Here is an 18262-nt window from a genome sequence, read left to right as displayed (position 1 = left end):
TGTTCTCTGACTCTGTTCCAAGTCTGTCAGTGCAAAGCCCCGGGCCGCGTGCCTAACGCTTCTTATGTCCAATCACCTCTGCACTCTGCCCACCCCCAGACCCCCGCCCGCCCTCCCATCCTACCTCTTCAGTGTGCACTTAGTGTACCGTAACCGTACCGGTCTGGTGGGCATCATACGTGGCTCCTGGCTCCTTCACTTTAGAGACAGTGTCAGACAGTCATGCGGTCAGGTGCCACGCATCCCCCTCAAGATTTCCCAGTTCCCGTTTAGAGAGACAGCACAGCAGTGAGTGACTCCACTGCTCCACATGTCACTGAGCAGTGAGCACAGATAGGCAGTCAGGTTTAGGCTAGCATCGCAACTTCGCAAGCCCCACGGCACGCCCACAACATTCATAGTGAAATTGGGCAGGGGAGGAGCAAAGTACAAACAAGCAAAGCAGCCCGGGAAAACTATTTGTGGAAATTGCAGCACTGGCTCAAGGGGCAAAAAAATTAAGTGTGTCTACAACTTTCCCAGTCCCACTAATGTTCACAAATGCTGGCCCCTCTAATAAAAAAAATCTATGCATCTCTACATTGTATTTCTTTGAATTTAAAAAAAAAAAGTTTCTGGTGGTGTCACCCTCTGGAGGGTGTCACCCGGGTGCGGCCCGCACCCCCCACACTCCCCTAGTGATGCCACTGGCTGCTATAATTTTTAAAAATGTTATATACACTACTAAGAAGCCATGAGTATATTTTATCAAATATATTCTGTAAAATGGCACACTCATTCGCTAGTCTCTCAAAATTTTCTTTGAACCAATATTTAAAACCCACAAATGACTGAATAGACTGGATAAGGTGTGATTGATGTATATGCACTGTGCATAGGCTTATCTGATACTCTAGCACAGTGCACCAGCCATATCAGCATGTCCTGAGATTACTCTGGGGGAGTGCAAAAGGTGCTGATCTAGCAATTAAATTAACTGAGTTGGAATCAAAAACTGCATAGGAATCCTTGTCAATTATTATGCTTCTGGGTTCTTTTTATTATTTTACCCAAGTCTAACAAACTGCATTTGATGTTCAGGTTTTCTAAAGCCCTGTATATGCAATTTAATACATAAAACAATTATCAACTAGTAGCATTACTGTACCAATAATGGCATAAGCAAAGCTATGTTTACAATGTAGTAAGGAATGCTGATTTTCTTCCCTCTATAATCTTGCTAAATAGATGTCTTAATTGTAATGTTCTAGCTCATTGTTCTGCAATGATTTTTTAGAACCTGTTTGGAATTGTAGCTAGTGTCCTACACCTGGGAAACATAAAGTATGAAGAAGACAGTCAAGGTCACGCTATCATTAGGGATGGGACACAAATTCAGTGGATATCTAAGGTATGTATTGTGTGTGTGCATGTGTGTCTGTGTGTCTGTGTGTCTGCGTGTGTATGTATCTGTGTGTGTGTGTGTGTCTGTGTGTATGTGTGTGCGTATAAGTGTGTGTGTATGTGTGTGTTTGTGTGTGTGTGTGTCTGTGTGTGTGTGTGTGTGTGTGTGTGTATATTTGTGTGTGTGTGTGTCTGTGTGTGTGTGTATGTGTGTGTATGTGTGTCTGTCTGTGTGTGTGTATGTGTATGTATGTGTGTGTCTGTGTGTGCATGGAGGGTTGTCTCCTTACATTATTATATTGATCAATAGATGAATTAAACACTTTTAACATGGGCAAACAATTACATGTTGACAAAAAAACAGCAAATGGATCCCCATTCAGGGAGGGTGTAGATGAGAGAAATTTGCTTGATGGTGCTTCTGGTCCTCATTTAAAGATTTGCACTACACATGTTTGCCACCAGTGGTAGATATGGATCAACCCCTATGCAAGTTTTAGGTAGATGCATTTTGTTGTTTAAAGCATATCCCAAAACTGACTTTGGTAAGTACTGGGTAATGGCATTGCAAGAGAAGAGCACCACTATATATTGTGTGTAGTTTATGGACATAGTTTAAGTCCATTTAAGCAATACAAGGAACTTCAGCAAGTTCAATCAAGCAACATTGAATTGGCTCAACAAATTAACACATTTTTTAATTAACATTCGCCTAGATTTAGAGTTTGGCATTAGCCGTCAAAACCAGCGTTAGGGGCTCCTAACGCTGGTTTTTACCGCCCGCTGGTATTTAGAGTCAGTCAGGAAAGGGTCTAACGCTCACTTTGCAGCCGCGACTTTTCCATACCGCAGATCCCCTTACGTCAATTGCGTATCCTATCTTTTCAATGGGATCTTTCTAACGCCGGTATTTAGAGTCTTGGCTGAAGTGAGCGTTAGAAATCTAACGACAAAACTCCAGCCGCAGAAAAAAGCCAGGAGTTAAGAGCTTTATGGGCTAATGCTGGTTCATAAAGCTCTTAACTACTGTGCTCTAAAGTACACTAACACCCATAAACTACCTATGTACCCCTAAACCGAGGCCCCCCACACCGCCGCCACTCTATTAATTTTTTTAAACCCATAATCTGCCGACCGCACACCGCCGCAACCTACATTATCCCTATGTACCCCTAATCTGCTGCCCCTAACACCGCCGACCCCTATATTATATTTATTAACCCCTAATCTGCCCCCCCCCCAACGTCGCCGCCACCTACCTACACTTATTAACCCCTAATCTGCCGACCGGACCTCACCGCTACTATAATAAAGTTATTAACCCCTAATCCGCCTCACTCCCGCCTCAATAACCCTATAATAAATATAATTAACCCCTAATCTGCCGACCAGACCTCACCGCTACTCTATTAAATTTATTAACCCCTAAAGCTAAGTCTAACCCTAACCCTAACCCCTAACGAAATAAATTAACTCTTATTAAATAAATTATTCATATTTAAAGCTAAATACTTACCTGTAAAATAAACCCTAATATAGCTACAATATAAATTATAATTATATTGTAGCTATTTTAGGATTTATATTTATTTTACAGGCAACTTTGTATTTATTTTAACCAGGTACAATAGCTATTAAATAGTTAATAACTATTTAATAGTTACCTAGTTAAAATAATTACAAAATTACCTGTAAAATAAATCCTAACCTAAGTTACAATTAAACCTAACACTACACTATCAATAAATTAATTAAATACAATACCTACAAATAAATACAATTAAATAAACTAACTAAAGTACAAAAAATAAAAAAGAACTAAGTTACAAAAAATAAAAAAATATTTACAAACATTAGAAAAATATTATAACAATTTTAAGCTAATTACACCTACTCTAAGCCCCCTAATAAAATAACAAAGCCCCCCAAAATAAAAAAATGCCCTACCCTATTCTAAAATAAAAATAGAAAAGCTCTTTTACCTTACCAGCCCTTAAAAGGGCCTTTTGCGGGGCATGCCCCAAAGAATTCAGCTCTTTTGCCTGGAAAAAAATACCCCCCCCCCCCCAACATTACAACCCACCACCCACATACCCCTAATCTAACCCAAACCCCCCTTAAATAAACCTAACACTAAGCCCCTGAAGATCTTCCTACCTTATCTTCACCACACCGGGTATCACCGATCCGTCCAGGCTCCGATGTCTTGATCCAAGCCCAAGCGGGGGCTGAACGTCCATCCTCCGGCTGAAGTCTTGATCCAAGCGGCGGCTGAAGAAGTCCATCATCGGGCAGAAGTCTTCATCCTATCCGGGCAGAAGAAGACATCCGGACCGGCAAACATCTTCATCCAAGCGGCATCTTCTATGTTCTTCCATCCGACGACGAGCGGCTCCATCTTCAAGACCTCCGGCGCGGATCCATCCTCAAATTCAATCCGATTGGCTGATTGGATCAGCCAATCGGATTGAGCTCACATTCTATTGGCTGATCGGAACAGCCAATAGAATGCGAGCTCAATCTGATTGGCTGATTGGATCAGCCAATCGGATTGAACTTTAATCTGATTGGCTGGTTTTTTTTCAGCTCAAACTGCCCCATTATTTCCTATGGGGGAATTGTGCACGAGCACGTTTTTGAAGCTGGCCGCGTCCGTAAGCACCGCTGGTATTTAGAGTTGCAGTGGCGGTAAATTATGCTCTATGCTCCCTTTTTGGAGCCTAACGCAGCCCTTCTGTGAACTCTAAATACCAGTGGTATTTAAAAGGTGCGGGGAAAAAAAAGCCAGCGTTAGCTACGCGGGTCGTTACCGACAAAACTCTAAATCTAGCCGATTGTGCACAGTGTACAGTGTACAATTAACAATATGCACAGTCTTTTTATATTTACACTTTTTGAGCACCAGCTCCTACTAAGCATGTGCAAGAATTCATAGAATATACGTATATGCATTTGTGATTGGCTGATGGCTGTCACATGATACAGGAAGAGTGGAAAGAGACATAACTTTGAAATTTGTCAGAATAAAATCTATTGCTCATTTAAAGTTCAAACTAAGAGGCCTATTTATCAAGCCGTCAACCGCAAATACGCTGGAATTCCGCAGCGTAATTGTGGCGAGCCTGATTCGCCCTAGTTATCAAAGCCTACAGACCGGCAAAAGTTTAAATTTGTGATGTAACATACGATCCGCCGGTCTCAGTCCGACACAGATCGATGCTTACGTCATTACAGATGTTCCGAATACAAATTCTGCACTATCTGACAACTTTTGCAAGTTATCAAACGTCTAACAGGTACCCTCGCCACAATTCCGGCCCAGCGTACCTGGTTTTTAATTCGCCACCCTGGAGGCCGCAGATGCCATAGGAATCAATGGGAGTCTGAAAGCAGCGAATGCTTATGTTCGATGCTGCCAGATATCCCATTGATTTCTATGGTAGAATAAAAGTTATGTTTACAACTAACACCCTAACATAAGCCCCGAGTCTAAACACCCCTAATTTGCCGCCCCGACATCGCCGCCACCTAAACAAATGTATAAACCCCTATCCCACCGCTCCCTGACACCACCACACCGTCACTCCCTGACACCGCCGCAACTAAATACATTTATTAACCCCTATCCCGCCGCTCCCTGACATCCCTGCAACCTAAATAATGTTATTAACCCCTATTCCGCCACTCCCGGACCCCGCCGCAACTAAATAAAGTTATTAACCCCTATCCCGCCGCTCCCTGACCCCGCCGCAACTAAATAATGTTATTAACCCCTATTCCGCTGCTCCCGGACCCCGCTGCAACTAAATACATGTATTAACCCCTATCCCGCTGCTCCCCGACACCGCCGCAACTAAATAAATGTATTAACCCCTAAACCCCTGGCCTCCCACATCACTACCACTTACTAAACCTATTAACCCCTAAACCGCCAGCCCCCCACATCGGCCATAAACTAAATTCAGCTATTAACCCCTAAACCTAACAACCCGCTAACTTTACATTAAATATTAACTCATTCCTATCTTATAATAAATTTAAACTTACCTTTAGAATTAAAATAAACTATATTAAACTACTAATTAACCTACCCTAACTATTATACTAAAATTACATTAAAATATATTAAACTATTAATTAACCTACCCTAACTATTATACTAAAATGACATTCATCTATATTAAACTATTAATTAACCTACCCTAACTATTATACTAAAAATACATTAAACTAACAATTAAATTAACTATATTACATATTTAAAAACCTAACCCTACTCAAATTATTTAAATCTACAATAAAGAATTACTAAGTTACAAAAAATAAATAACAACTAAGTTACACAAAATAAAAAAGAAATTATCAAATATTTAAACTAATTACACCTAATCTAATAGCCCTATCAAAATTAAAAAGCCCCCCAAAATAAAAAAAACCTAGCCTACAATAAACTACCAATGGCCCTTAAAAGGGCCTTTTGAGGGGCATTGACACAAAGAAATCAGCTCTTTTACCTGTAAAATAAAATACAAACAACCCCCCAACAGTAAAACCCACCACCCACACAACCAAACCCCCCTATCTAAAAAACCTAAGCTCCACATTGCCCTGAAAATGGCATTTGGATGGGTATTGCCCTTAAAAGGGCATTTAGCTCTTTTTCCGCCCAAAGTCCCTAAGCTAAAATTAAAACCCACCCGATAAACCCTTAATAAAACCTAACACTAACCCCCGAAGATCCACTTACAGTTTTTGAAGACCCGACAACCATCCTCAACGAAGCGGCAGAAGTCCTCAGCAAAGCCGGCAGAAGTCTTCATCCAAGCTGGCCGAAGTCTTCATCCAACCAGGCAGAAGTCTTCATCCAGACGGCATCTTCTATCTTCATCCATCCAGCGTGGAGCAGCTCCATCTTCAAGACATCCGGAGCAGAGCATCCTCTTCTGATGACGGCTTCTCAACAATGAAGTTTCCTTTAAATGACGTCATCCAAGATGGCGTCTAAGATTCCAATTGGTTGATAGAATTCTATCAGCCAATAGGAATTAAGGTGGAAAAAATCCTATTTGCTGATTCTATCAGCCAATCGTAATCTAAGAGACGCCATCTTGGATGACGTCATTTAAAGGAAACTTCATTTTTGAGAAGATGTCAGAAGAAGAGGATGCTCCGCGCCGGATGTCTTGAAGATGGAGCCGCTCCGCGCTGGATGGATGAAGATAGGAGATGCCAGCTTGGATGAAGACTTCTCCCGGCTTGGTTGATGACTTCTTGCCGCTTCGCTGAGGACTTCTCAGGGCTTCGTTGAGGATGGATTACAGCTCTTCAAAACTGTAAGTGGATCTTCAGGGGTTAGTGTTAGTTTTTTTTTAAGAGTTTATCGGGTGGGTTTTAGTTTTAGATTAGGGTTTGGGCAGCAATAGAGCTAAATGCCCTTTTAAGGGCAATGCCCATACAAATGCCCTTTTCAGGGCTATGGGGAGCTTAGGTTTTTTTAGTTAGGGTTTTATTTGGGGGGTTGGTTGTGTGGGTGGTGGGTTTTAATGTTGGGGGGGTTGTTTGTATTTTTTTTTTTTACAGGTAAAAGAGCTGATTTCTTTGGGGCAATGCCCCGCAAAAGGCTCTTTTAAGGGCTATTGGTAGTTTATTTTAGGCTAGGGTTTTTATTTGTATTTTGGGGGGCTTTTTTATTTTGATAGGGCTATTAGATTAGGTGTACTTAGTTTAAATATATTGTAATTTGTTTTTTATTTTGTGTAAGTTAGTGTTTGTTTTTTTGTAATTTAGGTATTTGTATTTAATTTAGGTAATTGTATTTAATTTAGGTAATTTATTTAACTGTAGTGTAAGGTTAGGTGTTAAGACAGGTTAGGTTTTATTTTACAGGTAAATTTTTATTTATTTTAGCTAGGTAGTTATTAAATAGTTAATAACTATTTAGTAACTATTCTACCTAGTTAAAATAAATACAAACTTGCCTGTAAAATAAAAATAAACCCTAAGCTAGATACAATGTAACTATTAGTTATATATGTATTGTAGCTAGCTTAGGGTTTATTTTACAGGTAAGTATTTAGTTTTAAATAGGAATTATTTAGGTAATGATAGTAGGTTTTCTTTAGATTTATTTTAATTATATTTAAGTTAGGGGGTGTTAGGGTTAGACTTATATTTAGGGGTTAATAACTTTAGTATGGTGGCGGCGACGTTGGGGGTGGCAGATTAGGGGTGGCGGCGATGTTAGGGACAGCAGATTAGGGGTTAATAATATTTAACTAGTGTTTGCGAGGTGGGAATGCAGCGGATTAGTGGTTAATATGTTTATTCTAGTGGCGGCGATGTCCGGGGGGGTTAATATTTTTATTTTAGTGTTTGCGATGCGGGAGGGCCTCGGTTTAGGGGTTAATAGGTAGTTTAGTTAGTGTACTTTTTAGCACTTTAGTTTTATGCTACGGCTTTGTAGTGTAAAACTCATAACTACTGACTTTAGAATGCATTACGAATCTTGCGGGATAGGCTGTACCGCTCACTTTTTGACCTAAAAAAAAAAGCTTGTAATACTGGTGCAATGGAAGTCCCATTGAAAAAAGACTTTACGAAAATTGCGTAAGTTCATTTGCGGTACGGCCAAAAAAGTGTGCGGGACAGCTGTACCTACAAGACTCGTAATAGCAGCGGTAGTGAAAAAGCAGCGTTATGAGGCTTAACGCTGCTTTTTTACTCATAACGCAAAACTTGTAATCTAGCCGTTAGTAATTCTTTATTGTAGATTTAAATCATTTGAGTAGGGTTAGGTTTTTAAATATGTACGCCCCCTGCATCGTTTAAACCTAAATAACCCTATTAACCCCTAAACTGCCAGCCCCCCACATCGCAACTATTATAATAAAGCTATTAACCCCTAAACCGGCGGCCTCCCATATTGCAAATACTAAACTAAACCTATTAACCCCTAAACCACCAGCCCCCCACATTGGGACACACTAAATTAACTATTAACCCCTAAACCTAACACCCCCCCTAACTTTAAATTAAAGTTACAATATAACTATCTTAAAATAAATAAAAACTTACCTGTGAAAACCAACATTACAACAAAAAAACACTAAAATTACAAAAAATAAAAAAATCTAAGATTACAAAAAATAATAAACTTAATTATCCAAAATAATAAAATTAATCTAATACCCCTATAAAAACAAAAAGCCACCCCAAAATAAAAATGCCCCTTAATCTAATAATAAACTACTAATAGCTCTAAAAAAGGACCCTTTGTAGGGCATTGCCCTGAAGCAATCAGCTCTTCTACCTAAAAAAAATTACAAAGTACCCCCTAACAGTAAAACCCCACACACAACCAACCCACCAAAATAAAAAAAAAACTAACTCCAAAAAAAACCTAAGCTACCCATTACCCCTAAAGGGGCATTTGTATGGGCATTGCCCTTAAAAAGGCTATCAGCTCTTTAATGCCCATTTAAATAAAAAATCCCTAATCTAAAAAAAAAACTCCACCCCAAAAAAAAACCAAAAAAAACTAACACTAACCAAAAATGTACTCACAGTTCTTGAAGTCCCGACATCCATCTTCATCTAGGTGGTGACAAGTCTTCATCAAGGTGGCGACATCTTCATCCATCGAGAGGACATCTTCTATCTTCATCCCAGTGGCACGGAGCTGAGAAGAACTAGCGGCAGCGACGACATCCAGCGCGGAGCTTTCTCTTCATGCGATCTCCGCCGCACACTGAAGATTGAATACAAGGTACCCCTATTATATTTGGGGTACCTTGCATTCCTATTGGCTGAAATATTCAAATCAGCCAATAGGATGAGAGCTGTTTAAATCCTATTGGCTGTTCAAATCAGCCAATAGGATTTAATCAGCTCTCATCCGCCGGTTCTTCTCAGTTCCGTGCCACCGGGATGAAGATAGAAGATGCCCCCACAATGGATGAAGATGTCACCACCTGGATGAAGACTTGTCGCCGCCTGGATGAAGATGGATGTCCAGATTTCAGGAACTGTGAGTACATTTTTTGGGGTTAGTGTTAGTTTTTTTTTTTTAAATATATATATATATATATATATATATATATTTTTTTTAGATTAGGGATTCTTTATTTTAATGGGCAGCAAAAGAGCTGATTGCCCTTTTAAGGTTTTACTGTTAGGGGGTACTTTGTAATTTTTATTAGGTAAAATAGCTGATTGCTTCATGGCAATGCCCTACAAAAGGTCCTTTTAAGGGCTATTGGAAGTTTATTGTTAGATTAGGGGGTGTTTTTATTTTGGGGTGGCTTTTTTGTTTTTATAGGAGTATTAGATTAGGTTTAATTTTTTTGTAATTTTAGTGTTTTTTTTTGTAATGTTAGTTTTTTTTTTTTTTAATAGTGTTAGGATTTTTTAATTTTGTAACTTAGGTTTTTTATTTTTTGTTTATTGTAGTTTTTTAAAATAGTAATGTAAGGTTAATTTATAGTTTAAGCTTAGGTTTTTTTATTTCACCAGTAAGTTTTTATTTATTTTAAGGTAGTTAGTATATTGGAACTTTTATTTAAAGTTAGGGGGTGTTAGGTTTAGGGGTTACTAGTTTAATTTAGTGTGTTGTGATGTGGGGGGCCAACAGTTTAGGGGTTAATAGGTTTATTATAGAAGTTGCAATGTGGAGGGCCAGCGGTTTAGGGGTTAATAGTTTATTATGGTAGTTGTGATGTGGGGGGTTGGCGGTTTAGGGGTTAATATGTTTATTTAGTGTTGGTGATGTGGGGGGTCACCAGTATAGGGGTTAATACTTTATTTTAGTGTTGGTGATGTGAGTAGGCATCGGATTAGGGGTAAATAAGTTTAATATAGTATTTGCGATGCGGGGGATGGCGGTTTAGGGGTTAATAGGTAGTTTAGGGGTGTTAGTGTACTTTGTAACATTTTTGTTATGAGTTTTGTGAAACATTTTTCTTTTGCAAAATCCATAACTACTGGTCTCTGATCGCAGAATGGATCACGGCGGTATAAGCTATAACGCTAGCGTAATAGTCTGACCGGACAACTTGTAATACGGGTGAGCTGAAAATTCCACACTCAAAAGCCATTTTTTGAGTGCGGAATGGAGAGCTGCGGTACAGGCTAAAATGCTAGCGGTATAGCCGTATTGCCGCGACTGGGTGTATTAGTAGCTTTCCAGCTAGCTACCTCCGGTAACAACTTAAGTAAATCTCGTGTGATATCCAGTGCTACGGAATTTGGCGGCGCTATACAAATAAATGATAATAATAAAAATATCCTGGATTGGATGCCAAATCTCTTTTCAGCATCTCAAACACTGAGACTTGAACACTTACATGACATTTAAAATCCCCAAAACAATATAGGGGTATTTATTAAAATTCACTAAAATATTGAAATTACATCAATATAAGTAATCACTGCAACATGTTTCACAGCACTTCTGGCGCCGTTTCCTCAGGCAGCATATACAATACATATACAACACACTCTACATTCTTTTATATCTTTGCCAAATAAGCAATTTCAAATTAGTTAATTAGCAATCAATAAAATACACAATTAAAATCCCTTTACCTTAAAACATGTTTGTTTTTTGTTTTTTTTAAATAACATTTTTATTGAGGTAATTGAGATAGACAATATAAACAATATGAATTCAAGAGAAAAAATAAATGATTTCCAGTTTCAAATATACTCAAGAGACAAATGAGAACTTACAAAAATCTAAAACAATACAACACCAGTCAGAAATAACCTATGGATGTCTTCTATGGTACACGAGAAACTAGTTTAATCTTCAAGCGAGATTATATCAATGATACCTCCTTTATATTTTTCAAATCTGAGTTCTCTAAGGGATAAAGAAGAGGCCACTTTTGAGCCTTGACTTATTAATTATAAAAGTAAACAGTTTACAAAGCAGGTAAATGGAATACGATAGCCATAGTTATGGTAAGGAATAAGTCAGCACATCTAAACACATCGTGGGGATTGTGTAAAGCGGGCCATTCGAAATGTGAAGTACCTCTTAATCTATGGAATCAGCATTCACCTTTTTATAGCTCTTTATAGTTTATAAATATGTTTAATAACCATTAGAGAAGTATGAATGTAATAAATAGTTTAAGTGTTAGGGTTGAGTTATAGATGAGTTATATAGTACCATTGCAGGCAGAGAACAGTATATACCTTACTCAGAGAAAGAGCAGGCAGAGCCGTCAGAAGAGTGGGGGGAATAAAAGGGGGGGGGGGGGATGGGGATAAAAAAAGGAGGGGGGGTTCGGGGGGATAGAACCAGGCACAGGGAGGGGGGGTCGTATCACAGTCCCCTCCCGCGTAGTCTGTGTGGAGATATATTACAATGCATCCTTCAGAATGAGAGAATCCTATCCTCTCCCAGTGAACCCCAAGGGCCCCAAATCATAGCGTGCAGGTCCATTTGCTGACGAGCATTGTATACATAGTTTTCCATGGACCGGAAGTAAGAGGTGAGGTTAATCAGGGCCTGCCAGTTAGGGCAGTCGGGTCTCTTCCAATTTCTGGCAATCAGTAATTTTGCGGCCATCTTTATTGTTATCAGCAGATACGGAGTGAGCCCGAAGGCCTGAGTGGATTAAGGCTGTGTCCGGAGGAAGAGATGCGATAAGGCCAAGATGACGACAGAGACCCTCTAGTCTATGCCAAAGAGGGGCAATGACAGGGCAGGACCACCAGATGTGTAGGGGGTCACCAATCTGTTGGCAACCTCTCCAGCAGAGAGGAGAACTACTAGGAAACATTTTATGTAACTTCAAAGGAACGTAATGCCATCTAGTCAGTAGCTTGTAGAAAAGTTCAAAGAGAGTCACGCAGTGGATGGATGACAGTGTATTGGATTGCATCCGACCACTCCTCCGCCGGGAGGGTCACCCCACAGTCTCTCTCCCAGTCCTCCATTTGTCTGGTCTTGACAAGTTTGGCAGAATCCAATAGGATTTGGTAGTGGGAGGATAGAGGGGAGATGTGTTGGGAGTCTGTGGAAAGTCGGGTCTCCCACGGAGTCAGTAACCTGGGAGGGGCATCGAGAAAGCCCCAAGACTTTAAGAAGGAAGAGAACCTCAGTAGGTCAAAACTGAATTTGGGTAAGATGTTGTGATTATGTACTAAGGTTTCAGGAGTGACCTGTTTGCCCTCTGAGAGGAAGTCCGCAATTTTAAGAGTGGAGAGGGCCCTACGTACTGCCTGTCCTGCATACGGGAGACCAAGTAGGAAACCCAAAATTGAATGAAATGGCGATGGGTGAGGAGAAACCAGGTTATGGTGACGGAGCTGCAACCAAGAAGTTCTGCAATGCAGAACAACTTTGTTGTGAATTGGAAAATCCGAGGCGCAGTAGGAGGGGATCCAAAGCAGATCCATCAGTGACAGATAGGCCGGCAAAGAGGCCTGTTCAAGATCAAACCAGCGGGGGGCAGCCTTTTATGTATTCCATTCTGAAATATGGGTCAAGAGGACGGCTTCGTAATAGAGCCTTATATTTGGAAGACCTAGGCCGCCCGCCAAAATTGGACGCTGGAGTAAGGAAGCTGCAATTCTAGGCCTCTTCCCATTCCAGATGTATCGGTTGATTACCGCATGGAATTTATTGAGAAGGGAGATTGGAACTTTTATTGGCAGGCAACGGAAGAAGTAAGTTAACTTGGGGAGCTGCACCATCTTGACTGCAGATATTCTCCCGAACCAGTAGATTTCATCATATCTTCTGGAGCACAAGTCTGCTTGGAGTTGAGAGAGAAAGGCATAGAAATTCTTAGCCAGAATAATGCTAATATCATGAGAGAGAAACACTCCGAGATGTTTTAGTCCCGATAGGGACCATTGAAAGTGGTACTTCTTTTTGAGGAGGTCTAGGGTAGAATCGGGCAAATTTAGAGGGTAAGCCTCTATTTTCTTTAAGTTCAGTTTGTAATGAGAGATGGCGCTAAATCTGTCTAATAGATCAAAGAGAGCGGGAAGTGATTCCTCTGGGTCTGTGATAAATAAGGTCAGGTCATCCGCATAAAGGGCCAATTTTTGAGAAGTATCATGTAGGACAAGGCCTTTAACTCGCGATGAGGTCCTTAAAGCCGCTGCCAGCGGCTCGATGACCAGGGCAAATAAAAGGGGAGAGAGGGGACACCCCTGCCTCGTGCCATTAGTAATCTGCACTTTGTCAGAACAAAAACCCAGACCCCTCACTCTCGCTAAAAATAGAACAAAGTCCCACAAGCCTTCTAAGCGTATATAACTTTATTGAAATTGGAGAAAATAAAAATGATAAAACAAAGCAGAAATCAATCCAGGACAGAAACACACAGGTCCTACGCGTTTCGGCAGAACATTGCCTTAGTCATGGACACTAATACTTAGTACATAGATCACCCTTTAAATACACCTGAGTGCACAGGTGTAGTATGCCTGGATTGGCCAATGGGACAGAAATATCAAAGTGACGTAATGGATGGGGGCAAGACTGACGATTAGAACAGAATAAATTAAAGGGATTTATAAAGCTCATAAACTTTATATTATATGTAAGCAACATATTATAGTTAGGAATAGGGGGGAATATTTTTTGGCTAGATAATGGCAATATTATGAACTTACAGGTGGGATGCAGCAAAATGATGTACAAGCATGGGAAAGCAAAATAAACAATGATCTAATCACAGAAGTAATAGTTGAATTAATCAATTACATAGCTCCACTGTGAACAGTCCTTATATTCCAAATTCAAGCATAATTCATAAATCGCTCATTCCTAGTTAGGAGCCTAGTGAGCATAATCAATTTTCAAAAAATTATATCAGAATTGGATAATAATAGTGATGCTTGTATGTTGTAATCATACCAAAACCTGACTAAAGTACATAAATATATTTAAAACACTAGCATATTCCTAACAACTAGATTCCCTATTGATCCTCAAAGAGCCTTTATTATGAGCGGGTATGGGCTAACTCATCTGTCTATATATATATATATATATATATATATATATATATATATATATATATATATATATATATATATATATATATATATATATATATATATATATATATATATATATATATATATATATATATATATATAGATAAAAAACAAATCCCGTAACTAATAGTACAGTGGAATATATCTCATATAAGTTATTTATGGTGGCACCAAAAATTAATGATGTCACCATCAATATTGAATCCATTGGGTCTTCTGGTATTCAGCTTGAAAATCCAGAAAGCCTCTTTGTAAAGTAATTTGGCTGAGCGATCTCCCCCTCTTATAGATGGACGAATGTGATCTATTACCTGCCATTTAAATGTCATGACCACTTTGTCATGAAAAAAAATAAAATGTCTGGCCAGGTTTGAGCATTCAGAGCCATTCTCAATGTTATTTAGATGTTCCCTAATCCTGGTTCTTGCCTCCCTAGAGGTGCATCCTATGTATTGTTTATTGCACTGTGTGCAATCCACCATGTAAATAACATAGGTCGAACGGCAGTTGGTATATGAATTAAGGTCATAGACCCTTTGAGTCACTGCTGACTGGAAGTTATTTGTAGATCTTGTATAGCCACAGGCTATACAGTTGCCAAAATGACATCTGTAATGCCCCTTAACTTCCAACCAACTGCTTCTGGGTAATGATGATTGACGTATTAGACTAGGGGATAGGGTATTACCCAGTGTACATCCCCTTCTTGAAACAAAGTTGCAGCCTTCTGAAGTAATGTGTCTGAAACTATCTTCAGCCGCAAGAATTGGAAGGTGCTTTTTCACTATGTTACATATGGCACTAAATTGTGCACTGTATGAGGTCACAAAAAGTGGCTTAGAAGCATCAAATTTATTCTCCTTGTCATGATGTATACCATGATCAATAAGTAATTGATTTCTATACAACCAATCGACCTCCAAAAGTGCTCTGCTCACTGTTTTCTTGTGATAGCCTCTTTCCAATAAATTCTTCATCATGGTCTGACTCTCTCTCTCAAAATCTTCAATATCCGTACAGTTACGCTTGATGCGAATAAACTGGCCCTTGGCTACCCCAAAACCCATATGTCTTGGGTGATTGCTTCTTCCATGTAGAATAGCATTGGTAGCAATGGGCTTGCAGTATAGGGTGGTTTTAATAACCCCTGCATCCTTATCCCCTATCAAAAGGAGATCCAAGTAAGGTATGCTGATGTTATCACTTGCATATGTGAATTGAAGATTCACATCATTGGTGTTGAGATATTCCACAAAATGTACTAATCTATCATGACCCCCCGTCCAAATGAACAGGAGGTCATCGATATATCTTTTGTACATTATGGTTTCAGACTTGAATGGGTTTCTATCGGCAAAAACGTGGCACAGCTCCCACCAACCCATAAAAAGGTTGGCGTATGCGGGGGCAAACTTGGCCCCCATCGCTGTGCCACGCCTTTGCAGATAGAATTTGCTGTTGAACAGAAAAAAATTATGGGTTAACAAGAACTCAATCGTCTGTAACAGAAACAGCTTGAGACTTTCACCATAATTGCTGAAATTGTCCAGCATGTATGACACGGCTTCGAGACCACTGGCATGGGGAATTGCTGAATAACGCCCCACAACATCCACTGTTAACCAGTGTGATCTCTCATCCCATTTCACTTGTTGTAAGCAATTTAGTAAGTGCTTGGTGTCTTTGATGTATGTGGGCAATTTCAACACAATGGGTTGTAATAGAGATTCCACCCATGTAGATATGTTCTCAAACATTGAACCAATTCCTGCCACAATTGGCCTTCCCTTCACCTCCTCCAAGGATTTATGTACCTTGGGGAGGTGATGGAAAATTGGAATAATAGGATTTGGGACAAATAAAAAATCTGCTGTGTTCTGGTCCAAGATGCCATTCTCTATACCATCATCAATTAATGACACCAATTCTCTCCTAAATTCATCAGTGGGATTACTCCTCAAAACCTGATACACCTCTGTATCCCCCAACTCACTCTCGCTGTAGGGCATGAGTAAAGGGATCTCACAGCTGTAATGAAAGATTCTGGAAGGCCAAACGCAAGCAGTGTTGAGAACATATAGTCCCATCTCACCCTGTCGAATGCTTTTTCAGCATCCATTGACAGGGCGAGAAGAGGGATCCCCATGTCTGCAGCTTCAGTAAAGATGTTAAGCAGACGCCTCGTATTATCTGGGCCTTGTCTCCCAGGAATGAAACCTACTTGGTCTGAGTCTACTAGATCCGGAAGCAGTCTGTTTAGTCTTGTGGCCAGGATTTTTGAATATAATTTTATGTCTACATTAATGAGGGAGATCGGTCTATAATTCTCGCAAAGAGAGGGATCCTTACCCTCTTTAGGAATGGTGATAATGGAAGCTTCAAGAAATTCTGGGCAGAGGGAGCCCGAATTAAAAGTAGAGTTCAAAAACCTGACCAGAAGGGGAGTCAGTAATCTTGCGTAAGTTTTATAAAATAGAGTGGTGAACCCGTCTGGGCACGGAGCTTTATTTAACAACAGCGAGGAGACTGCTTGTTTCAATTCCTCAGTGGTCACAGGGCCGGAAAGGCTTTGGGCATCCTCTTCCGATAGCACTGGGAGAGAGAGGGATGACAAGAACTGGTCAATCTGCTGGTTGGAGATCTTCAGACCCTCCTGAGAAGGCTCTAAGTTATATAAAGCCGTGTAGTACTGGGCAAAAGCCGCAGCGATATCTTTAGGGGCGTGTACGATCCCTCCAGGAGATTTGATTAGGGGGATCCTGCGTTGTTGAGTGCGGAACCGGAGTTTATGGGCCAAGAGTCGGTCGGCTCTATTACCTTTGTAATAATACAATTGTTTGAGGGTCAAAAGGTTCGACTGCACTCTTTTTTCTTAAATTTCATTAATTTTGGATTTAATGGCCACAATCTGTTCCGCTATCTGTTTCGAGGGGGCTCCTTTGTTAAGGCCCTTCATGGATCTTAGCTCTGAGTATAATTGAGCCAGGGGTTTCCCTAGGAGGCTGCGATTCACTGAGGCCTGCTTAATGAAATGCCCCCTCATAAAGGCCTTTAGGGAGGCCCACAATACTGGGTCATCAGTCATACCATTATCGTTAATGGTTAAAAATTCGGCCATAATCCTGGAGGTGTCAGCCCCGGACGGTCCCGAAATTAGCGAGGGATGCAGACTCCAGCAGGAGGAGGGGGATCCTTTAGTATGAGGATCGGTCAGAACAACGGAAACCATATCGTGATCTGACCATGGGCACACCCTAATTGAGGGGTGAAAGAGCCTGTCCAGAAGCGGAGAACGACACAGCAAATAGTCAATTCTCGAATAACAGAGATGGGGATTTGAGTAGAAGGTGAAGTCTTTCTCGGAAGGGGAGAGACAACGCCATGAGTCATATAAATTGTATTGAAACATTAAAGTTTGGAGCTGTTGTGAGGCTCTTTTAATTACAGGATCTAAGGGCCTGTGCTTGGGGGATTTCCTGTCTAAGACTGGGTCCCAGACCAAGTTCAGGTCACCACCGATCAAAAGAGTGCCTCTAGTTAATTGTTCAATCCGAGGGAGAACCGACTTTAAAAAGGCAATTTGACCGACATTAGGAGCGTACAGGGAAACAAGGGTAAATTGGGCACCCTCAAGAGTGCAGACCATCAGTAACCATCTGCCCACCGGGTCTCTCTCAACGTACTGGACCTCACATGCAACTGATTTATGGATCATGATGGCAACGCCTCTCTTTTTAGTTGAGTGCGAGGCAGACACACAGCACGGGAACAGTTTAGAGTTCTGAAGAAAGGAAGAGCCCTGGGGCAATTTTTTAAAAGGTAGCGGAGAAGAAGGCTTCTCTTCGAAGGAGAATTTAGC

At 40.4% G+C, this 18262-nt stretch overlaps 1 protein-coding gene across 1 annotated transcript in view; it reads left to right on the top strand.

Moving 5' to 3' along the window:
- MYO1H (myosin IH) overlaps positions 1-18262 on the top strand; it is a 372029-nt gene that overhangs the window by 116775 nt on the left and 236992 nt on the right. Inside the window, 1 exon segment of the mRNA XM_053702119.1 lies at positions 1277-1390. Within this exon segment, the coding sequence (XP_053558094.1) occupies positions 1277-1390 (114 nt within the window).

Source organism: Bombina bombina, chromosome 2, assembly GCF_027579735.1.
Source record: "Bombina bombina isolate aBomBom1 chromosome 2, aBomBom1.pri, whole genome shotgun sequence".
Taxonomy (NCBI): Eukaryota; Metazoa; Chordata; class Amphibia; order Anura; family Bombinatoridae; genus Bombina; species Bombina bombina.
Note: the sequence above shows the minus strand (reverse complement) of the source record. Positions and strands in the feature narration are given on the sequence as shown.